At 47.1% G+C, this 23,136-nt stretch overlaps 1 protein-coding gene and 2 pseudogenes across 2 annotated transcripts in view; all 3 read right to left on the bottom strand.

Annotated features, from left to right (window-relative positions):
* The window catches only part of NOL6 (nucleolar protein 6), a 31,957-nt gene that overhangs the window by 3,585 nt on the left and 5,236 nt on the right, over positions 1 to 23,136 (bottom strand). The window contains exons 1-23 of one of the 2 annotated variants that reach the window (XM_006143106.3): positions 13,805 to 13,977; positions 12,310 to 12,516; positions 12,110 to 12,226; positions 6,802 to 6,981; positions 6,279 to 6,447; positions 5,882 to 6,016; positions 5,632 to 5,795; positions 5,420 to 5,540; positions 5,152 to 5,210; positions 4,967 to 5,068; positions 4,671 to 4,786; positions 4,330 to 4,507; positions 3,762 to 3,884; positions 3,480 to 3,628; positions 3,256 to 3,331; positions 2,915 to 3,055; positions 2,661 to 2,778; positions 2,422 to 2,576; positions 2,138 to 2,301; positions 1,619 to 1,771; positions 1,301 to 1,398; positions 446 to 570; positions 237 to 326 (exon numbers count right to left, since the gene is read on the bottom strand). In XM_006143106.3, the coding sequence (XP_006143168.1) occupies positions 237 to 326; positions 446 to 570; positions 1,301 to 1,398; positions 1,619 to 1,771; positions 2,138 to 2,301; positions 2,422 to 2,576; positions 2,661 to 2,778; positions 2,915 to 3,055; positions 3,256 to 3,331; positions 3,480 to 3,628; positions 3,762 to 3,884; positions 4,330 to 4,507; positions 4,671 to 4,786; positions 4,967 to 5,068; positions 5,152 to 5,210; positions 5,420 to 5,540; positions 5,632 to 5,795; positions 5,882 to 6,016; positions 6,279 to 6,447; positions 6,802 to 6,981; positions 12,110 to 12,226; positions 12,310 to 12,516; positions 13,805 to 13,858 (2,994 nt within the window). In that variant the 5' untranslated portion in view covers positions 13,859 to 13,977. Of the gene's footprint in view, positions 1 to 236; positions 327 to 445; positions 571 to 1,300; positions 1,399 to 1,618; positions 1,772 to 2,137; positions 2,302 to 2,421; positions 2,577 to 2,660; positions 2,779 to 2,914; positions 3,056 to 3,255; positions 3,332 to 3,479; positions 3,629 to 3,761; positions 3,885 to 4,329; positions 4,508 to 4,670; positions 4,787 to 4,966; positions 5,069 to 5,151; positions 5,211 to 5,419; positions 5,541 to 5,631; positions 5,796 to 5,881; positions 6,017 to 6,278; positions 6,448 to 6,801; positions 6,982 to 12,109; positions 12,227 to 12,309; positions 12,517 to 13,804; positions 13,978 to 23,136 lie in introns of those variants that run through there. The other variant, XM_027769809.1, reaches the window with a different exon arrangement.
* LOC102492636 (transcription initiation factor IIA subunit 2 pseudogene) lies at positions 9,304 to 9,683 on the bottom strand (annotated as a pseudogene).
* LOC102481478 (transcription initiation factor IIA subunit 2 pseudogene) lies at positions 10,093 to 10,548 on the bottom strand (annotated as a pseudogene).

Here is a 23,136-nt window from a genome sequence, read left to right on the forward strand (position 1 = left end):
GCCGACTAAAGTCCAGCGGGAGTAGCACAGACAGAAGCATGAGGCCTGGAGGGAGCCCAGGTTCTCCTCCAGGCTCTGCCACAGGCACCATGGTAGCTTCATGACTTCTCTGGATTCTGAATCCAGATTCAAACAGGGGACTAAGCAACCTGTGAGGATCACTCCAACTCTGGACTTCCAGGGTTCAAAGACAGAATTCCCAGAGCCTCTAGAACTACTGCTGGTCAAGAGCTTACCCTGATGTCCCCAGGTCCCTGGGGGTCCATTAGCTGCTTCTCTAGGATAGGCAGCGCCTCAGCTGCCAGGACCACAAGCTGCTGTAGGATCTGGGGGAAACATATACATCAGACGAGAACTGACCGTGGGTCTCTCCTAGCTCAAGCTGGGCCTGCTTTTTCCTTGGGAAAGAAAAATCACACGTGTAGGGGCAGGTATGAGGTTGAACCTGGGCTGAGGGTCCATCCTGTGTCCACACAGAGTTTTTGCGGTCCTGGGGGGTAACGATGAACATGACAGGGAGTCGTGTCCGAGCTGCCAGGAAGCCACTGCGGATTTCCACCTGCTCGTCCGCTGGAGACAAAAGGGGGTCCCAGGTCAGCCTATCCCTCTACACACTGCACCCTCTCCTGGTCAAGGTCCGCCTCCTATACCGAGCAGATACTCATCATGGGGGTTTTCCGGACCCCTCCAGAGGTGGAGAAAGGAGGCAACTAAAGGGATACCTCAGTCGGGTGGGGTGTTAATCTCCTGCCTAAGCGAAAGACAAAATTTTCCATTGCCTGGCACCCCCAGTCTGGTTTCCGGGCCTCCACAAGCTGAGGCCTGCCCCTGGCCCCATCCCACCCTGGGCTCCCACACACCTGGAGAATTAGGAAGCTGATATCCTGCTTTCTGCGGAGACCAGGGGCTCCTCATGTTACAACCAGAAATCAACATTCCCATCCCCCAAGAGGTATGGGCATCTATTCTAAACTTCCTTCTTCCCCGCCACAAGACGTTCGCACCTGGTGTTCAGGATCACCCTTCTACCTACCCTCCCCATCCATCCCCTACCAACTCCCCACCCAGGTATCAATCCATTGTCTCTGACTATCACGTGGGCAAACCATGTTTTGACCAGGCTTGACCTGGGTCTCTTCCTCCAGACAATTCCTCACCCCATGACAGGCTTAGATATCTGGGGTTGAGAAGACATGGAGTTCACCTAAGAGACCGAGAAGAAAAATCCTTGCCTGCCTTTTATTCTGAAATCCAGAAAGTATAGTTCTTCCTACAATCTGACCTCAGCCCTACCACTTACCCGTGAGTTCATTGTTGAGGTTGACTACCAGGGGATTGTTTTTCCAGTCAAAGGTTGACACCAAGAAAAGGAAGCGAAGGAAGCCAACCTGGGGGGAGCTGAGAAGTGAGCAAAATCAGAGCCCAGTCATACATTCCCAAGCTTCCCCCACAGTCTAGAGAGTCTAGACCCCTTTGTGTCTGGGATGGGGGTGGGGAGTGTCTTAAAACACCTGTTGTATGCTTCAGCCACAATCTCCAATTTGGACTGAGAGTGTAGCAAGGATTTAAGCTGGTCCCCAGGGGAATATCCTGGCTAGAACAAGGTAGAAGGAATCACCTGGGAGGGGTGAAGGGCTCAGGGTGCAGGAAAAGGGCAGCAGCCACCAGATCCAGGCTCTCATCAGTGAGTTCTTCACCCAAGAGCTGGGCACGCACCCACCGCTTGGCCAGCCGAGCCACACTGGAGAAGGCCGGGTGCTGCTGTTGGAGTCTGTGTGGGAGGAGCGGCAGGAGACTCAGGCACTCGGGTCCAGCAGCACACCCACTGCCACTGTTTATTCCACCCCTACACAATGCTGGCCTCTGTGCTACTGCGTTACATGTATAATCTCATGTCCTCCTAACAGGCATGTGAGGTTGAACTTAGCATTTCTCCCATTGTACAGGTGAGAAAACTAAGGTTCACGGGGGGAAACCCACCAAGAGGATACAATCGGTAAGTAGCAGAGCCAGGATTCCAAAACTTACATACCTAACTATGATGCCATCTGGTCTCCCAGAGAGATCGGTAGCCAGGAAAGTAGAATGGAGACAGGAAAGGGTCTATGGACAGGAAGAGCCTATGTGGGGGCCTTACCCATGCAGGGCACTGGTGAGCAGGGGTAACTGCCTTGTGTCTCTCTCAAGGCGGAGGGAGGCAGGCGTGTCCTTCAGTGAGATCATCCCTTCAGGGCTCCGTGTCTCCTTCAGGATCTGGGGTTCCCGCTGATAGGCCACGCGAATCCGGAACACAAACCCATCCTGTCGAAGTCAATGTTAGCCTAGGGGTGCTCTGCTGCCTGCTTCCCTGCTGCCCAGCCTGGTGCCTGCCTCCTTCCACACCCAGCCAGCCCTGGTCCCCCTGCCCTGCACCAGTTCCACCTTGAGGACATCTGTGTGTGTGGCAGTGGCCCGGCACAGCAGCCCGTGCTGTTGTGTTAGCAGCTCCGCCAGGCGCAGCTGGAAGGCAGCTCGGACTCTCCGCACAGCCTCGGCATCCTGCGGCCACTGGCCACTGCCCTCCAGATGACAAACCACTGAGGGAGAAGGGGAATGAGTGATGTCGTACTGTAGCCTGGAGAGGAAACTGTTGCTCCCATTCCTCTCAGGAGCCCTCTTACCGGTCATAGGTTCCACATAGGCTGGGCAGGGCTTATCGGGCCGGGGCGCTAGCGAGGCCCGCTCTCGCAGGTGCTCATAGAAGGAGTAGGCTGGCCGGAATGGAGCTGGTGGGAATACCTATGGAAGAAGGGGAGCTGAGGAAAGGCCTGGACGGGAAGGTACTGCCCAGGGATGAACTGGAAGGGGGAATGCTGGTGCCTGGAGCAGAGGTGGGGAGTCACCAAGCAGAAAGGGCTCCCCCTGTGAACCTTACCTCTGTGTAGCGCAGTACTGGGTGAGCTCCCTGAACAGCAGACACAGTCAGGGGGAGACCCTCCAGTCCCCACAGCAGGCGGCTGAGGTCATCATAGCAACGCACTGCTACTGCCAGGGCCTCCTCGCCTGTGCTGGATGTCTGAGGGAGAGAAGACAGTCAGGAGGCCTGATGTCACAGAACCCAGCATGGTCTGGGATTCTGCCTTGCCTTAAGCTGCAATGGAGCTAGTGCCCCTTCTGCTGGACACTCTAGGAAGTGCAGCCTTGCCTCGGCAGAATCTACCAATTTCACTATGGGTTTACCCTACAATTGCTAACCTTGATCCCTAAGGCCCTTACCTCTTTTGGGCGTTGGATCAGTGCATCCAGTTGACCCCCCACATAGTGGACACAGGTGTCTGGGATGTCAGCATGGCTGAAAAAGGGGCACAAACACAGTAAGGTCACTGGAAGCCGTGTCCCAGCGGCAGCTGAGTTGCTCACCCCCAAAAGCCTGGGCCAGACCCATCTAAAAGGCTCCCCAGCCCACAGTCAATTCCTGGTATCCAGAAGCTTACACTTACAGTGCCAAAAGGTGGGAGACCACCTGGTGGGGAATAAGGCGCTTTTGGCACATAGAGGTTGCCTCCCAGACCACTGCTTCCCGAATGGCTCCATCCTGGAAACGTCGAAGCTCTGAGCGAGGTCCCCAGAACTGGCGAAAGTCAACAGCCTGAGAGGAGGCAAGAATAGTGGAAGATATAAGAAAGAAGAGCTCTCTCAAAAATCTCCCTGACAGCCTCAAGTCAAGTGGCACGAGGACAATCCACCACATGCCTTCTGGTGTACATGCTGAGGTTCCTTACCTCAGGCTGGTCAGCTTCGGGACCTAGTTCAAGGACACTGGTCAGCCCCTCAGGCTGAAGGAGCAATCCCAGGGTCAGCATCCCAGAGTCTTTGTGCTTTGGTGGACCTTGGCTAATGTCCCACTGCAAGGTATAAAAAGGCTAAGTTCGGGACCAGCAGTTAGCGTAATGGCTATGTTGCTGGACTCCCACATAGTCCACTGCGGTTTGTGTCCCGGACCCAGTGGTTTAAAATTCCCGCCGGGCACGTGTGCGTGTGTGCCCAAGATCCCAAGAGGAGAATGGAGGAGAAGGGATTGCGGCATGGCCATCCCCCCTGGGGGGTGATTTCTCGCTTTCTGTCTCTCTGTCTCTCTCTGTCTGTCTGGCAAGCGCACGCGCCCTATAGCGAAACCCTCTCAAAAAAAAAAAAAAAAAAAGGCTAAGTTCAACTCAAGAATCCCCCAGTCTGGCCTGGAATCCAACTAGTACTTAGATAAATGGGTGTGCTCCCTTTGAGTCTCTTGGGACCCTAGATCTACAGACCTACTCAGACTCATAGATTCCCCAACCTACTTCACCACCTCACCTCTGGGACCGAGGGCCGCGAGTGAGCCAGGAGGAGAAGCCGGGGTCCCAGGCCCTGTCCTAGAAGAGTAGTTAGTGGACCCAAAGCAGCAGAGACATAGTCCCCACCATTGTCTTGCAGTTCTGGCCAGAGCTTCAGCCGGTGACACGCTGCCTGCAGGCGACTCAGTGGACGGATACTAGAGGGCATGGAGGGACAAAGGGGAATCAGCATCTGCCAGCCTCTACTGTCACCTCCTCCTTTCCTCTCATGGAGATCTGAACTCCTGAGGACTTTGCCCTATCCCCACAGCCCCAGGAAGTTAGGACCTGCCAACAAACCCTATCGTCCCCTAAACTCACTGCAGGACATGGTCAAAAGTCCGAATCATGGGTTTAGGAGTCATCAACAGCAGCTGGAACCCGTCTTCAGCTCTGGTGTCCAGCAATGCCATGGACAGCCGTGCCTCATGCTGCACCTGGGACCACAGGGAAAGAAGTACCGCCACTGTACCTCTCGTTGAACTGAGGACTCCGACCAGGAGACTTGTCTAGCCTTAGCTCTTTAGCAAGGAGTTTCTGGGGTTCTGGAACTGACCAAAGGGACAGAGCTTAAGCTGGGACACTTGGGGAACCCCAGAGTGGAGGCCCCTTGGTACCTGGTGGTAAGTGGAGGCAGTGACATCAGCACAGAGGTTGAGACGGCCTGAGGAGTCCAGGAAGACAACAGGGAAGGCCTGGTGGAAGTCTGCCAGGGCCGGCTTAGGGGAGTACAGAGAAGCCAGTCAGGTTGGGGCCTGACCTTCAGGTCTCCTAGCATGGTCCTGGTCTGTCCCCAACTCACCAAGGAGGGATCTAAGCTGAGACATAAACTGATGCCGTTGACTGCCAGATCCGTGGTGGCTAGAGGAAACCAGAGAAGGTGGGTGTTAGAAGGTCTCCCCTCTCACCAAGATCCCAGTTCTAATGACCTCCCTCAGCCTGGGTGGCTGCAACTGTCTGCCTCTAGGATTCAGTTTATCTGTCTGAGGGCAAGGAACTGAAGGATTCCTGATAGAATGAGAGGACTCCAGAGATGAGTAGAACCCCTGTTTCCAGTCTCACTGCCTCACCAAGAAACTGAAAGACGCTTCGCAGGACCTGGTAGCCGCTCATGGTGGTGTGAATCTTCCGTGTAGACACGAGGAAGGCAACCAGCATGGACATAAGGAATCCGTTAAACCCACCTAGGCCCTGAAAGACAGATGGAGGGAGAGGCCTGAGCTCAGAGCCAGTCCCCGACTCAGCTATGCAGGGGAGGGGGGCCAAGCCACCTCCAACTCACCTTGTCCAGCTGCCGCTGCCGCAGCCACACCTTCAAAAGTGCCACGCCGTCCTTTAGCCCGGAGGCTGAGCCCAACACAGTTGACAGCAGCTGCACATGGGACTCAAGAGCTGTGTCCTGCAGGACCCATGTGTTGTAGTGGGGAGTTGGTGGCTCTGGGCTCCCTGTGGGAGGAAAAGAGGAGCCATGAGGCAATTGGTCCCCACAATACCTTCCCTCCAGATCCATCTTGACACCAAGGCCTGCTCACCATCTCCTGGAGGACTCTGACCTCGGTACCAGGCAGAGCGCACATTGTTCTTGGTTGGCAGCAAACGGCATGGGCGGAAAAAGTCAGGCGGTGGGCATGGATGTAGACGTACGGTGACCAGGCGCTCATCCTTCCCTGGGCAGATACAGGGGATGCTGAAACTCTGCAGCCCCTGGAGCCAAAGGGGTACCCACATCACCCCCTTCGTAGACAAGGGCCCCACCCTTTCCCACCTCAGAACTGGTCCCTATACCTTCCCCTTCAACCTTGAGGGCCATGAATCTCACCTTGGACTTGGGGTCCCTACCTTTACTCCCCTAGACTTGAGGCCCCTGTACCTGCCCCCTCCAGATTTGTCACTTAATAGAATATCCTCAGAACAGTGTACACTTCCCACCATGTGGCCGCAGCAGCAGTAAGGGTTTCAGGTGACAGCCATTGGCGTAGGAGAAGTGAACACTGCCAAAGAGGGGATCCTGGGCCAGATGGTGAGCCAAGTGGGCCAGGTAGAGGGCACGCTTGCGAAAGTAGCGCTGGTTCAGCCCATCCTTGTCCTGTAAGATTTCCTGAAAGAGTCAAAGAGAGAGTCAAAGAGAGATGACTAGACACTTAAGGGCTTATAGAACTTGGGGGCCAAAATGAAACCAAGGTAGGGTCCCAAGGCTTCACTGCTGACTGGAGGCCCTAAGCCAAGACTATCCATATCATACCCAATTCTCAGCTAAGGAAGGAAAGTTCCAAAGGGGTAGTAACTGGCCCAAGGGCTCATCCGAGCCGCCTTCAGCATGACTGCAGTGGTCTGCTCATTTGATTTAGAATTCAGATTTTAATCTCTTGGCAAGCAGCTAGTGAGAGAGAGACCTTGGGATCTGTAGTTGGTCAAGTGGAAGACCTCTCTATTCCAAAACCCTGGACCTTACCCTAGGCATGGTCAGTGCCACATCCACATTGATGTCTGGTCGGATGCAGGTGCCCAGAAGGTAGCTGCCCACAACAGTGACCTGAGTTGGGGGCAGGAAGCGGAAACGGCCCTTCACGGTATAAGGCACTTGGTGGAGGGGAACTCGAACCCCAGCAGGGAGCCATGCCTGGTCAGTAAGCTGTGGGAGCAGAGATAGTAATACATTGATTTGACTGTTTTCCTCATGTGGTCCCTTGATGTCTAGTCAATATCCTGACACATCAGTATGTCTGAAACCAAACTCCCAATCTTCCTATAAACACATCTTCTCCATTAAGGCTACTCTATACTAGCTGCCCAAGCCCAAATCTTTTTTTTTTTTTTTTGGAGAGGTTTTCGCTATAGGGCGCGTGCGCTCGCCAGACAGAGAGACAGAAAGCAAGAAATCACCCCCCAGGGGGGATGGTCACGCTGCAATCCCTTCTCCTCCATTCTCCTCTCAGGATCTTGGGCACGCACGTACACGCGTCCGGCGTGAGTTCTAAGCCACCAGGTCCGGGACGCGAACCGCAGTCGACTACATGGGAGTCCAGCGACATAGCCATTACGCTAACTGCTGGTTCCCCAAGCCCAAATCATTTAAACCACCCTTACATATCTCTGTCACAAACACCCACTTTACTTTCAAAATATTAGGTTGTTGGGGCTGGCAGGTGGCATAGTGGTTAGGGATGCTGGATTCCCACATGGCTGACCGTAGTTTGAGTCTCAGACCTGGCACCTTGCTTTCTCACTTTCTCTCTCTGTGTCTCTGTCTTTCTCTGGTCAGGTTGAAACAAATAATAATGATAATAATAAATAAAGTTTAATAAAATAATTCTTAAAGGGGGACCAGCAGGTGGTATGGTGGTTAAGGCACTGGACACTCCCACATGGCCAACCCAGGTTCAAGTCCTGGACCTGGTGGCTTGCTTTCTCACTTTCTCTCTCTCTCTCTCTCTCTGTATTTCTCTCTGGTCAAATTAAAATAAATGAATGAATGAATAAAAATAATAAATAATTCTTTAAAAAAATCCTAAAAAAAATAAGGTTGTCAGGAAAGTCATGACATGTTTTTCTATGCCTTTTATGCAAAAATGTGTCATGACTTTCCCAACAACCCAATATATTCAGAAATAAACCACTTCTATATTTTCCATCATAGGCTGGGGCACTACCACTTTTCAGTGCACAACAGGTTCCTAACTAGTCTCCCTGATTTTACCTTTGTTCCACTCCATTCCACTTTCAACAGCCCAACTTAACTTTTTTGTTTAAAGAATTATTTCATTGAACTTTATTTTATTTGTTTGTTTTGTTTATTTTATTTTATTTTTTTTTTAGAAGTTTTTGCTATACGGTGCATGCACTCGCCAGAGAGACAGAGAGACAGAAAGCAAGAAATCACCACCCAGGGGGGATGGCCACGCCATGATCCCTTTTCCTCCATTCTCCTCTTGGGATCTTGGGCACATACACACGCATGCATGTGTTTAAGTCACCAGGTCTGGGACTTGAACCGCAGTCAACTACATGGGAGTCAAGCGACATAGCCATTACACTAACTGCTGGTCCCATTATTTGTTTATTTATTTATTTATTTAAATTTGACCAGAGAGGGATAGAGTTTCAGAGAGAGAGAGAGAAAGTGAGAAAGCAAGCTACCAGGTCTGGAACTCGAACCACAGTCGGCCATGTAGGAGTCTAGTGTCCTTATCTACCACACCAACTGCCAGCCCCCAGTCCAACTTAACTTTTTGTTTGTTTGTCTTGTTTTACAATGAGTTTATTACAGAAGTTCTTAGGTAGGCAAAAACTTTTGGTTTATCATTAAAAAAAGTTATGCTTCCTGGGAACCAGCAGTTGGCATAATGGCTGTGTCACTGGACTCCCACGTGGCCGGCCATGGTTCGCGTCCTGGACCTGGTGGCTTAGGGCTCATGCTGGGTGCGGGTGTGTGTGCGTGCGTGCATGCCCAAGATCCCGAGAGGAGAATTGGGGAGTGGGGATTGCGGCGTGGCCGTCCCCTCTGGGGGGTGATTTCTCACTTTCTGTCTCTATGTCTCTGTCTGTCTGGCGAGTGCACGCACCCTATAGCAAAAACCTCTCCTCCTTATGCAAGATAAAGATCTAGATATTTTTAAGTTGTTCAAAGGATCAAATTATAGCTTTGTTAGTTTTATCTATTGTTTTAATAAATTTTATTTCACTGTTTTTTCCTATCATTATTTTTCTACTTGCTCTAGTTCTGTTTGTTCGTTGGTTTGTTGTTTTTTTAATGAATTTATTACGGAATGTTCTTAGGTAGATACAAATTTTGATTTGTCATTAAAAAAAGTTATGCTTCCTCACGATGGATAATAAAGGTAAGAAGCTACAGGGTTTTAAGCTTCTTTCTACTTGAATTTTCTGATAATTTGGCAAAGTGTTGTCATTTTTGCAATGCTAGAATAAATTTAAAAAGTCTCTTCTATGCTTGTCTTCAGAAAATGATGAATAATAACAGAAGACGGCATAAAAAAGCCGTTTTTCCTATTCCTTCTGTAGTATTGGAGCCCGTTTTTACCTTCACAGGCTATGATTTTCACTTTATCCACTTTAATCAGTCCTGCCACCTCTCTGAATTCAACATCATTCAATACAGAAGTCCACACATAATCGCAGAATCTGCACGTATTTAAAGAGCCCCTGAAATTGACCGTTCCTGACCCTCTGAGCCGATGCTGAATTCATAGCCTTTTCAAACTGAAGTAGAACTTGAAGGGCAAGTTGGGGGATACTCTGTTGAGACTGTGTGAGCTCATCTAGGCTCTCCTGAAGACTGTTCCCCAAGGTGGTATTTCTGTATAACGGCTATGCCATGACTTAGAGGAAGATACTGTTATTCTTATTCAGACTTGCATGGATGTCCCACTACCTCTGGCACAGGTGCTTCTCTGGACGATCCGACACCAGTGGCGGCCAGGAGCAGGATAGGAGATGCCTCTTCCCCGACCGGGTGGTTTTGTTTTTTCAAGGTTTTTTTTTTTTTTTTGCTATAGGGCGTGTATGCTCACCAAGACACAGTCTTCCCTCCCAGGGAATGGCCATTTACAATCTCTTCTCCTCCATTCTGCTCTTGGGATTTTGGACACAGACACACATGTGCCCAGTGTGAGTCCAGGACTCAAACTGCAGTCGATCATGTGGGAGTCAAACACTTTAATCACTACATCACTGCAGCACCTGCTAAAAAAAAAAGCAAAAACCTCTCCAGAAAAAAAAAAAAAAGTGATGACTACTAACAGAAGACGGCATAAAAAAGCCATGTTTTTCCTATTCATTCTGTAGTATTAGAGCCCGTGTTTTTACCGTCACAGGCTACAATTTTCACTTTATCCACTTTAATCAGTCCTGCCACCTCTCTGAATTCAACATCATTCAATACAGAAGTCCACAGAATCTGTACTTATGTAAAGAGCCCCTGAAATTGACTCTGTTCCTGATCCTCTGAGCCAATGCTGAATTTATAGCCTTTTCAAACCGAAGTAGAACTTGAAGGGCAAGTTGGGGGATACTCTGTTGAGAATGTGTGAGCTCATCTAGGCTCTCCTAAAGACTGTTCCCCAAGGTGGTATTTCTGTATAACTGATATGCCATGGCTTAGGAGGAAGATACCGTTTTTCTTACTCAGGCCTGCATTGATGTCCCACTCTCTCTGGCATAGGCGCTTCCCGCCGTGAGCGGACACCAGCGGGGGCAGCAGATACCAGTGGCGCCGGTAGGAGGCGCCTCCTCCCCTGACCACCTCTTCCGTTGCTGCAGCACCTGCAGAGCTTAGCAAGGACCCCAGAAGTCCCAACTTAACTTTTTTAAAGCTGAACTTTTGAAACCAGCAGGTGGCATGGTGATTAAGGTGCTGGACTCCCACGTGGCTGACCATGATTCAGGTCCCAAGCCTGGCAGCTTGCTTTCTCACTTTCCCTTTCTTTCTCTGGTGAGCACACGTGCCCACATTAAATAAAATTAGGGGCCAGCAGGTGGCATGGTGATTAAGGGCACTGGACTCCCACATGGCAGACTGCGGCTCAAGTCCCAGGCCTGGCGGCTTACTTTCTTTCTTTCTCTCTCTGTCTCTCACTCACTCACTCACTCTGTCCCTCTCTGGTCAAATTAAAATAAGTAAATAAATTAAATTAATAATTCCTAAAACAAATAAACACTAAACTTTTAAACTGGGGTATGGGGGCTAGTAGGTGTGGTGGTTGAGGTGCTAGACTCCCACAAGGCTGACTACAGTCTGAGTCCCAGATCTGTCAGCTTGCTTTCTCTCTTTCTCTCTCTCTCTGTAGTCAAATTAAAAATAATAATAAATTAAATTTAAAAATCTAAAAAAAAAAAATTGGAGTAGTTGGCCAGTAGGTGGCATGGTGGTTAAGGCGCTGGACTCCCATATGGTCAACTGTGGTTCAGGTCCTGGACCTGGTGACTTTCTTTCTCACTATCTCTCTCTGTCCCAAATTTTAAAAATAATAACTAATAAATAAAATTTAAAATAAAACAAAAAACTGAATAGTGACCTTTTAGTCAGAGAGCATCAGTCCTCTGCAAAAATATCCCAGCAGTGGCTCTCCACTTCACCCAGTGCAACAACCAAAGTATTTTGGGGTACAGGGTCTTTTGTGTATCATATGCCACTTTCTCCCATTACCTTCCCGAACTCATCTTTTTCTGCCTCATCCTCAGTCATCCCAAGAGGGATACTGGGAACATTCTGCCTTTGAGCTTTTGTATCAGCTGTTTCCTCTTCCTGGAATGCTCTGAGTCCCTCAGATATCTATATATGTCTCCTTCACATATTTACAAAAATGTGACCTCAGTAAGTCTTACCCTGGCCACCCTATTTAAAATGGTAAACCACTCCCATGCCCTAATACTGTTAATCATTCCCTTACGCTGTCCTACTTTTTCCTTTATCCATAATGTTTACCATCTTCTAACATTGCCATACCATTTACTTATCATGGTTACGACATACTATCCATGATCCCAACATTACAGCATAGGGTTCTTGTTTACTGACATACCCTAAGAACATAAATACTGCAAGGCACTTAAGTGCTTGCTGGATGAATTAATTCATAAATGATTCTACCTCCAGCTGAGCTTCCTTGCAGAAAGGATGAGCTTCCTAGCATCCTGACCCCTTAAAAAACAAAACAAAACAAAACAAAAACAAGGCCCTGTAGGATGTGCCCCCACTGAAGGCCTCCCTTAGGCTTCCCAATTTCCCAAGCCAACCGCCACACCTCTGTCTCAGGGACTGAGGGCACTTTCATGATCCGCTGGTTGACCTCTCGTAGAAAGGTGTCGATACGATCCTTCTTCTTCTCTGACAGCTTCACTTCCTTTAGTAGCTCCTCTACCTGTAAGCAGGCAAGGGAGAGTCCATCAGTGTCTGGGCCCCAGGCCCACCCTTCTAACCCACACCCTAGTCAGCCAACAGTACCTGTAAACGAAGCAAGCTGGAGTGGAACAGGATTTCGGTCTCCCGAAGGCGATTCAGCTCCTCATTGGTAGGCTCCTTGTACAGTTCTGCCCGGCTGAGCTTCACTGGCTGAAGGAGGCCCTCCACTGGAGATGTAGCCACTGTACGCTTCCTTGAGGATGCCTTCTGCACCTCCCTGCCTGTGCCTTGCTGGGCTGGTTCAATCATCTGTGGCCAGAAAGAAGAACCCAATGTGAGGTCACTGGTATTTGGTGTATGCTGCCTGAAGTGTCATCATGATAGGCTATAGGTAAAGGTTTTACCTGCTCCTGGTCTTTTGAATGGGAGTCGGGATCTGTAAAACTTAGGATAACCACTATTTGAAAGAAAATTCATTGAGTCTACCTTTTTAAAAAATATTTACTTATTTAATTTTATTTATTCATTCCCTTATTTTAATTTGACCATAGAGAGACACACAGAGAGAGAGAGAAGGAAAGTGAGAAAGCAAGCCAGTAGGTCCAGGACTTGAACCACAGTTGGCCATGTGGGAGTGTCCAGCACCTTAACCACCACACCACCTGCTGGTCCCCAAGTCTATCTATCTGTCATCACAAACATGGAGCTCTGCTTGGAGTTGTTAGGAGGAGAAGCTGACTGGGCTTTGCCCTAAGCAATGCCGAAGCTCCTTGTATTTTCAGGTACCCTAGATCCTGAAGTTTCCTCTGCTGCTAACATAGGCCTGGGATTTCTAAAACGCCCTGTCTACTCTTGGTTTATTCAAATCCTCCCAGGTTCCATCTTCCCTAGTTAGCCAGATTGAGGCAGCATACATTAAGTGCTCACTGATGTAAGGAGCTAGATCCTCCCGGCCTTGGAGAATATATTCCCTAAGTCATTCAATAGTCACAATAATCCTTGAAGATTTACTCAAAAAGCTACTTCAAGGAAATCCATCATTTGCTCAAGGTTCCACGATCAGTACACATGGATTGCGAGCAGGATTCAGACCCAGGTGTGCAAGATCCCAAATCTTTTTCTCTCTAGTCCTATGCCTGTCCCCTCTATATCCCACACACTCGAGAGCCTTACTGTAGGGCACCAGGGCTGGCCCAACCTTTTACGAGGTAATAGGAGGCACAGAACTGAATACAAGTTCTGTCGAGAAACGAACTCCGCTGGAGATGCAGCGGAATATCAAATGCTCAAAGTCAAAGAAGGACCTAGTCCGGGAAAATATCCAAGCCGCGGGTCTCATTTCGAGGTGCTGAGCTCGCGAAGAGAGCAGAGCTCAGAAGGGTTCATTGCTTCTATGCAAATATTATAAAATTCCATCTCCCGTAGTAAACCCTGACTGCCTAGCGCCCCAAGACAGAGGCTTTGCGGAAATGAGGCTCCTCCAGAGTGGGCCGCCCTGGTCTCCCTCACTCGCGAGCTGTCAAGCCCAGCCATCTACGGCCTTGAAGCCAAGAGAGCGAACGTTGGTGCTTTCCTTTTTCCCAGTTACTGAACCCACCTCGGACTCTCCAGCTGCTCCACCCAGCCGCTCTCCGGCAGGTGCCGGTCCCATCACTCCTGATGCAGGTTTTTCTCCCGCACTTTAGGTTCAAGACGGTTCTACAAAGCTTAGGTTCCCACGTGGGCAGAGACGCTGAACACCAGAGAGCTAGTCTAGCAGAGCCCAGGCCGCACGGCCCCACCCACTGCAGAGCCATTCGGTTGTTGCCCAGTGAGTCTCTCGCCATTGGCCCGTTACCCTTCATGCCCGCCCATTGGAGGAGGGGCCAAATGGAGTTCTCAGATTTACGGCCTCGTCGCAAGGAGAGCCCGGAAGTTTGCCGGTAGCTTGGCAAGTCCTTCCTTTGCTTCACTTCCTCTACTTGGGTTCAAACGGAAGGCGGAGCTGGTTTGGGGCCTCTGGTGGAGGGTTGTTTGTTAACACCAATGATTCTTCCCTCTGTCCTCATTCACCGTTTCTTGTCAGTTCTACCTCCAAAACATATCTTTTTTGTTTCTCTATTTTTTTATTTTGTTTTGTTTTGTTTGCTATAGGGTGCTTCTGTGTATCAGAGAGAGAGATAAAGTGTAAAGTAACCCCCCCGCCCCCCCCCCCCGGGGGGGGGGGGGGGGGGGCCGTGGGGTGTTTAGCCACTCTGCTATACCTTTTCCTCCAGTCTCATTTTAGGATTTGGGACATGCACCCACAGGTGCTTGGCATGATTTTTTTTTTTAATTTTTTTATTATTACTTTTTTTAGATTTTTGCTATAGAGCATGTGCGCTGCCCAGAGAGACAGAAAGCAAGAAATCATCCCCCAGGGAGGATGGCCACAATCCATCTTCTCCTTTTTAACCCTATGATTTTGGCCACAACCTTTTGGCCAGAACTGCCATCTTCCAGTATTTAGAAAACATGGAGTTGTTCCTTTGGCGACATATGTGTGAATCTACAAGAAAGGTGATATTGTAGACATCAAGGGAATGGGTATTGTTCAAAAAGGAATGCCCCACAAATGTTACCATGGCAAAACTGGAAGAGTCTACAGTGTTACCCAGCATGCTGTTGGCATTGATGTAAACAAACACGTTAAGGGCAAGATTCTTGCCAAGAGAATCAATGTGCGTATTGAGCATATTAAACATTCTAAGAGCAGAGATAGCTTCCTAAAACGTGTGAAGGAAAATGACCAGAAAAAGAGAAAGAAGCCAAAGAGAAAGGTAGCTAGGTTCAACTAAAGCGCCAGCCTGCTCCACCCAGAGAAGCACACTTTGTGAGAACCAATGGAAAGGAGCCTGAGCTACTGGAACCTATTCCCTATGAATTCATGGCATGATGGGTGTTAAACTAATCTGTGGTCTATTAAAAAAAAAAAAGATTTTGGCCATATGCAACTGGTGTGAGTTTCAAGCCACCAAGTCAGGGACTCAAACCAGTCTGCCATATGAGAATTAAGTGATCTAACCATTTGCTGGTTCTGTTATTTCTATTTTTTTAGGGGGGAGAGGTTTTTGCTATAGGGGCGTGCGCTCGCCAGAAAGACAGGGGGAGAGAGAGAGAGAGAGAGAGAAATCACACACCCCCCCCAGGGGGAATGGCCATGCTGTAATCCCTTCTCCTCGTCTCTCCTCTCCAGATCTTGGGCACACATGCCTGGCGTGAGTTTAAGCCACCAGGTCCAGGACTCGAACCGTGGTCGACTACATGGAAGTCCAGTGACATAGCCGTTATGCAAAGTGCTGGTCACATTATTTTTAAACTTGATATAGGGCATGTATGCTCACCAGAGAGAGAAAGTGAGAAAGCAAAGTGCCAGGTCTGGGACTTGAACTGTGATCAGCCATGTGGGAGTCTAGCACCCCAACCATCAGGCCAGGTATTGGCCCCACCTAGTATGAGTTTCAAGCTGTAGCTCCTGAACTTAAATTTTTTTTTCTTTTTTTTTTAGAATTTTGCTATAGGGCGTGTGTGGTGACCTAGAGACAGCAAGTGAGAAATCACACCCTAGGGGGATGGTCACACCACAATCCCTTCTCCTGGGATCCTGAGCATGCACAAACATGCCTCGTGTGACTGCCAGGTCCAGGGCTTGAACTGTGGTCAACTATGTGGGAGTCCAATGACAATACTGTTATGCCATCTGTGGGCACCCCTGGATTTCAATTCTAATCACAGTTGCCAGCACATCAATAATCTTGTGTCTAGATTATTGTAATAATTCTTCAGCTTTTAGTTTTTCTTTTTAAGAAAGATTTTTTACTATAGGGGCATGCATTTGCCAGAGAGACAGAGATAGAAAGTGAGATATCACCCCCAAGGGGGTGGGGAGGGCCATGCTGCAATTCCTCCACTGGCACCCCAGCGTGCCTTTGAAGTCCCTGGATGTGGGACCTAAACGGTTGGCCATGTGGGAGTCCAGCAATGTAAACTATTACACCATCTGGTCCTCCGATGACATTTTAGAGTATACAGGATAGTTTCCTCAATATTTTTTTTCTTTCTTTTGAGAGATTTTTGCTATAAGGCACGTGCACTTGCTGGAGTGACAGAGAGACAGAAAGTCAGAAATCACTCAGCAGGGGGGGATGGCCATGCTGCAATCCCTTCTCTCGGGATTTTGGGCACGCACACACACGTACCTGGTGTGAGTTTTAGGCCATGGGTCCAGTACTCCAATCATGGTTGACTATTGGGAATCCAGCAATGTAACCATTACCCATCTGCTAGTCCCTCTTTTTAATTTTTTATTAAGTTATAATATGTATCTTGGGAAAATTCACATATCATAATGCCCCAGCTTAAATATTCACAAAGTACCATATCCATTTAACGAGCTCCCAGAACAGTCCTTGCACTTTTAGAATCTCTCCCTTGAGGGGAACCAGCAGTTAGCGTAATGGCTATGTCGCTGGATTCTCACGTAGTCGACCGCAGTTTGCGTCCTGGACCCGGAGGCTTAAAACTCACGCTGGCCACGTGTGTGTGTGTGCCCAAGATCTTGAGAGGAGAATGGAGGAGAAGGGATTGCAGCGTGGTCATCCTCCCTGGGGAGTGATTTCTTGCTTTTTATCTCTTTGTCTCTCTCTGTCTGTCTGGCGAGCTCACGCGCCCTATAGCGAAAACCTCTCAAAAAAAAAAAAGAATCTCTCCCTCTATGCTTTTCTCTAGTAACTACTCTCACTACCCCCAGCAGTGATCACTGTCCAGATCTTTTTTATGAATTATTTTTTATTTAACTTTATTTATTAATTTATTTTAATTTGACCAGAGAGAGAGACAGAGAGAGAGAGAGAGAGAGAGAGAGGAAAAGTGAGAAATCAAGTCTCCAGGCCAAGGATTTGAACCATGGTCAGCCATGTGGGAGTGTTCAGTGCCTTAACCACCCTGCCACCTGTTGATCCCCATTGTCCTGACTTTTTCTTTTTTTAAAAAAATTATTATTATGTTATTTAACTTTATGTATTTATTTATTTAATCAGAGAGGGACAGAATGAGAGAGAGAGAAAGTGAGAAAACAAGTCACCAGGTGTGGTACTTGAACCATGGTCGGCCATGTGGGAGTCCAGCACCCTTAATTAACCACCACACCATCTGCTGGTCCCCATTGTCCTGATTTCTAACAGCATAGGGTAATTTATGCAATAGCTTTTTTTTACGGAACTTTCACAAGAGTTGTCTTAGGAAATCATGTTCAATCCATTTTTGTTCTTTTTTTTTTTTTAAGAATTTAACTCCAGTTGTTATCTTATTCATTTTTTAAAAATTTGAACAGACATGGGGGCCAGCAGGTGGCATGGTGATTAAGGCACTAGATACTCCCAGATACCTGACCACAGTTCAAGTCCCGGACCTGGCGTCTTGCTTTCTCATTTTCTCTCTCTCTCTCTTTTTATCTCTATTTCTATCTCTATCTGTGTGTGTGTGTGTGTGTGGTCAAATTAAAATAAGATAAATTAATAAATAAAATTAAATAAAAATAATTCTTAAAAAAAAAAATTGACCAGACAGAGACCACTATGCCACCTGCTGGCCCCTTCAATTCATTTCCACACAGCTACCACAATGAGTTTTCTGGAACAGAAATACTATTATGTCACTACCCTTTCTAAAAGTCACAAGTGATGGGGCTGGCAGGTGGTGTGGTTGTTAAGGAGCTGGACTCCCACATGACTGAACATGGTTTGAGTCCTGGACCTGGTAGCTTGCTTTTTCACTTTCTCTTTCTCTCTCTCTATTGTCAAATTTAAAAAATACTAACGACAACAAATAAAATTAGATAAATATTCTAAAAAAAAAGTCACTGATGACTTTTTTAAAGAATTATTTTATTTGACTTCATTTATCCATTTATTTATTTCAATTTGACCAGAGAGGGATAGAGCGAGAGAGAGAGAAAAAGAAGTGAGAACAAGCTGCCAGGCCCAGGACCTGAACCACAGTCAGCCAGCCATGTGGGAGTCCAGCGCCCTTAACCACCATGCCACCTCCCAGCCCCAACTTCTCTGTTTAAAGAACTTTGTTGTAGTTGCTTTTGTTTGTTTTTGTTTTTTTTGTAATTTGCTTTTGGAGAGATTCTTGCTACAGGGTACATGCTCTTGCTGGAGAGACAGAGAGACAGGAAAAGAGAAATCACCCCCGAGAGGGGATGGCCACATTGCAATCCCTTTTCCATTCTCCTCTCAGGATCTTGGGCATGCATGCACACATGCCCAGCATGAGTTTCAGGCTGCTGGGTCTGAGACTTGACCCATGGTCATCCATGTGGGAGTCCAGCAATTTAAATATTCTGCCATCTGCTGGTCCTCACTGGTGACTTTCTCATTGGGGCTTAGAAGAAAATACCAACATGTGCCAAATTCTAAAAGTGGTGAGCAATATACCCCTACCTCGCTACTCCATCATTTTTCTTGCTATTCCATCTCTTGTTCACTGAGCTCCAGTAATATGAGTCTTTTTTCAGTGCTTTGGTTGTGTTGAGTTTTTACCTTAAGGACCTACCTAAATTGTTTGCTTTGCTTGGAATGCTCTTTCTTGTTTTGTTTTATCCTTTTCATTATTCAGTTCTCAGCATAAATGTCACCTCTTTATTTCAGTTTTTGCCATAGGATATGTGTGCTCACCAGCGACAGTGAGAGGGAAAGTAAGAAATTACTTCCACAGGGGGGATGACCATACTACAATCCCTTCTTCACCATTCTCCTGGGATTTTTGGGCACACGTGCACACACACCCACCATGAGATTCAAGCTGCTGGATCTAGGACTCACACTACTGTCAGCCATGTGGGAGTCCAATGCCTTAACCCACCATACCACCATCTGCTGGCCTCAAATGTCAGCTCTTTAGTTCGGCCTCCACTGAAGGCTTAAAATGTGTTTTCTAAATATACTAAGATGTTTTCTAAAACATGCTTTATCTCACTATCTAATTTATTTTCATATACTTTCTGCAATCTTTTTTTTTTTTATTCCTGGAGAAGTTTTTGGTTTAGGGTGCGTGCACTCACCAGAAAGACAGAGATAGACAGGAAGTGAGAAATCACCCCCCAGGGGGGATGGTCATGCCGCAATCCCTTCTCCTCCATTCTCCTCTCAGGATCTTGGGCATACACGCACACGTGCCCAGTGAGAGTTCAAGCCACTAGGTCCAGGACTCAAACCAGGTTTGACTACATGGGAGGCCAGCGACATAGCCATTACACCAACTGCTGGTCCCTACTTTCTGCAATTTTTAATTGTTCATCAATTGTCTTTCTTTGCTACTGTGAATCCATGAAAACAAAACCCAGATATACATGTCCAGTGCTTATCACATTGTAGGTACTCAATTTATAAATGTTTACTAAAAAAATGAATATGGGGGGTTGGCAGGTGGCGTGGAGCTTAAGGACACTGGACTCCCACATGGCTGACCACTTTCCCACTCCCTCTCATTCTGTCCCTCTCTGGTCAAATTAAAATAAATAAATAAAATTCAATAAAATATTTTTTAAAGATTTATTTTTATTCTATTTATTCCTTTATTTATTTTAATTTGACCAGAGAAAGACACAGAGAGAGAGCAGGAAAGTGAGAAAGGAAGCCACCAGGTCCGAGACTCTAACCGTGGTTGGCCACGTGGGAGTGTTGAGCACCTCAACCACCATGCCACCTGCTGGTCCCCAATACAATAATTCTTAAAAAACGCCCCCTGCTGGCCCCCAAAAAAATAATTTTAAAAAAAAAAAAAAAAAAAGAATTTAGCCACAGACATCATTCATCCTTGTTTCTTACATTGTGTTCCTCAGATTTTATGCCCTAGGGTCAGCAGGTGGCGTGAAGGTTAAGGTGGCTGGATCACACTTGTCAACTGTTTGGTTCTTGTTCCAGGCCTAAAAAATCATGTCAGGCACATGTATAAGCATGTCCAAAAATCCTGAGAAGAGAATGGAGAAGAGATTGTGGTGTAACCAGCCCCCCTAGGGAGAATTTCTCACTGTCTTTCTCTCTCTCTGAGCATGCACATACCTCGTGTGTGTGTGGGTGTGTGTGCATATAAACATATGTATATAAGTATATATATATGTGTGTGTGTGTGTGTGTGTGTGTGTGTATAAACACATATTTCCCAGTTGTATTGAACTACTTTGGAGCTTCCTTACTCTTTTCTTTCCCTGGGCCTTTGACTTTGCTGCCCTATTTGTTCAGAGTATGTTTTGATTAGGAAAAAGTTTTCTTGAGGAGACCTTGTGGTAAGCCTATTTATTTATTTATTTCTGCTATATGTTACATGCACTCACAGGGAACAGAGAAGGGGAGAAAGAAAGTGAGAAAGAACCACCCTCCTACCCCTGCCTCAAAGAGCTGGCCACATCACAATCCCTTCTCTTCCATTCTCTTGGGATTTTGGGCACGCACGCACATGGCACAGAGGGTTTTTCAAGACACTGGGTCAGGGCTTGAACCATGCATTTAGCCATATGGGATCCAGCTATCTAAATCACCATGTTACCAGCTGGCCTGTGCTAGGTCTTTAAATATTTTTTTCTTTATTCATGATAGAACATAGGCATATGAGAATGTGAAAGAGAATGAGAAAGGGAGAGAGAGACAAGCACCCCCCATGGGGTCTAGATTTGCTGTGATCCTCTTTTCTTCAGCCGTTATAACCTATCAGGTCCTGGCACTCATGCACGTGTCCAAAATGTTTCAGGTTAACTAGAAATTTGAACCACAGTCACCATGTGGGATCCAGTTTCTCCTGAGGAGTACATTACCATGGTGATATTGAACAAGTCCTATGCTAAGCCTTGAAAAATTATTTGAGTTTGAATTGACCGAGAAGTAGAAGCAAAACCATTTATGTCTGAGAAAGACTAAAGAACTGAGAGTTTAGTTCACTGTTCATTTGACACCTAAGAATGGTCAAGTACTATGGTAAAAAATTGATATTTAAGAAATGTCAAGCCCTGGGCCAGTCCTGGTCTGGTGGTTACTTGAGCTGTATCCCACAGAGCCAATTGTGTTTCAATTTCTGGATCCAATAGCTTGAGAAACATACTGTGTGTCTGTGTGTGTGTGTGTGTGTGTGTGTGTGTGTGTGTGCAGGCACGTGCCCAAGATCTCAAAATGAGGGAGAAATTGAGAAGTTATTTTGGTGTCATCACTCACCACTAGGGAAGCTTTCTCACTTTCCCTCTATTTTTCTTTTTTTGGAGAGGTTTTTGATATAGGGCGCATGGCTATGTCACTGGACATCCATGTATTCAACTGCGGTTCGAGTCCTGGATCCAGTGGCTTAAATTCACGCTGGGTGCGTATACGTGCATGCCCAAGATCCCGAGAGGAGAATGGAGGAGAAGGGATTGCGGTGCGGTCATCCTGGGAGGTGATTTCTCGCTTTCTGTCTCTCTGTCTCTCTGTCTTTCTGGCAAGCACATGCGCCCTATAGCAAACATCTCTTCAAAAAAAAAAAAAAGAATTTTTTTTTTATTGTCATAGTATCCAAATTAGAGGAATGAATAAGACATAGACTGTTGCTTTAAAAAAAAAAAAAAAGGAAAAGAAAGAAACAGAGATTTTTGCTATAGGGCACTCGCCAGAGAGACAGAGAGAGATAGAAAGTGAGAAATCATCCCCCGGGGTGTGGAGGGGGTTGGCCATGTCTCAAGCCCTTCTCTTCCATTCTCTTCTCAGGATTTTTGGCACAGATGTATACGTGCCTGGCTGCTAGGTCCAGGACTTGAACCACTGTCAGTCACGTGGGAGTCCAGCGCTTGAACCACTATGCCACCTGCTGGCCCAAACATAGACTGTTGTTGCCCTCACATCCCTCAGGTCAGTTCCCTCTCTGTGTGTAAATGTAACTTCACAGAGGTTTCTCCTGTTCCTACACTGCATACATTTAAAATTGTATCCTGGGGACAGCATCCAGTGTGCTGGTTGTGGCACTGGATGCCCACATCCCCAGCAATGGTTTTGGTCCCAGACCTGATAGCTTGCTTTCTCACTTTCCTTCTCTCTCTTTCTGGTGGGCTCATGTGGCCCTATAGAAAATTTAAAATGATAATAATAATGATAATAATAAATAAAATAAATAATTCTGAAGTAAAATAAAATTGTATCCTGTCCCAACATTTTCAGTTTTAGGTACTCCTTTAGTCACCTTCATTGATACTCACCAAAACTATTAACAATATTATTTATCTACTAACTACTTGTTTTTGTCTGTGTCTGTCCCAGCCATTAGAATATAAGTTCCGTGGGGGCCATCAGGTGGCATGGTGGTTAAGGCACTGGACTCCCACATGGCTAACCATGGTTCGAGTCCCAGACCTGGTGGCTTGCTTTCTAGCTGCCCCCTACACCATCTCTCTCTGGTTAAATTAAAATAATAATAATTAATAAAATTCAAACAAGTGATTCTTTTTAAAAAATTATTTATTTAATTTTATTTATTCATTTACTTATTTTAATTTGACCAGAGAGAGTCAGAGAGAGAAAGCGAGAAAGCAAGCCACCAAGTCCAGGACGTGAACTGTGATTGGCCATGTAGGAGTGTCCAGCACCCCAGTCAACATGTCACCTGCTGGCACCCCAAAGCAAGTGATTCTTAAAAAAAAACAAAAACAAGAATAGGGATCAGCAATTGACTTAATGCCTATATTGCTGGACTCCCATGTAGTTGACCACGGTTGGAGTCCTGGATCTGGTGGCTTAAACTCATGCCGGGTGCGTGTGCGTGCATGCCCAAGATCCTGAGAGGAGAATGAAGGAGAAGGGAGTGCGGTGTGGCCATCCTCCCTGGGGGGTGATTTCTTGCTTTCTGTCTCTCTGTCTCTGTCTCTCTGGTGAGCGCATGTGCCCTAAAGCA

Source organism: Tupaia chinensis, unplaced genomic scaffold (genome assembly GCF_000334495.1).
Source record: "Tupaia chinensis unplaced genomic scaffold, TupChi_1.0 Scaffold000093_1, whole genome shotgun sequence".
Classification (NCBI taxonomy): domain Eukaryota; kingdom Metazoa; phylum Chordata; class Mammalia; order Scandentia; family Tupaiidae; genus Tupaia; species Tupaia belangeri.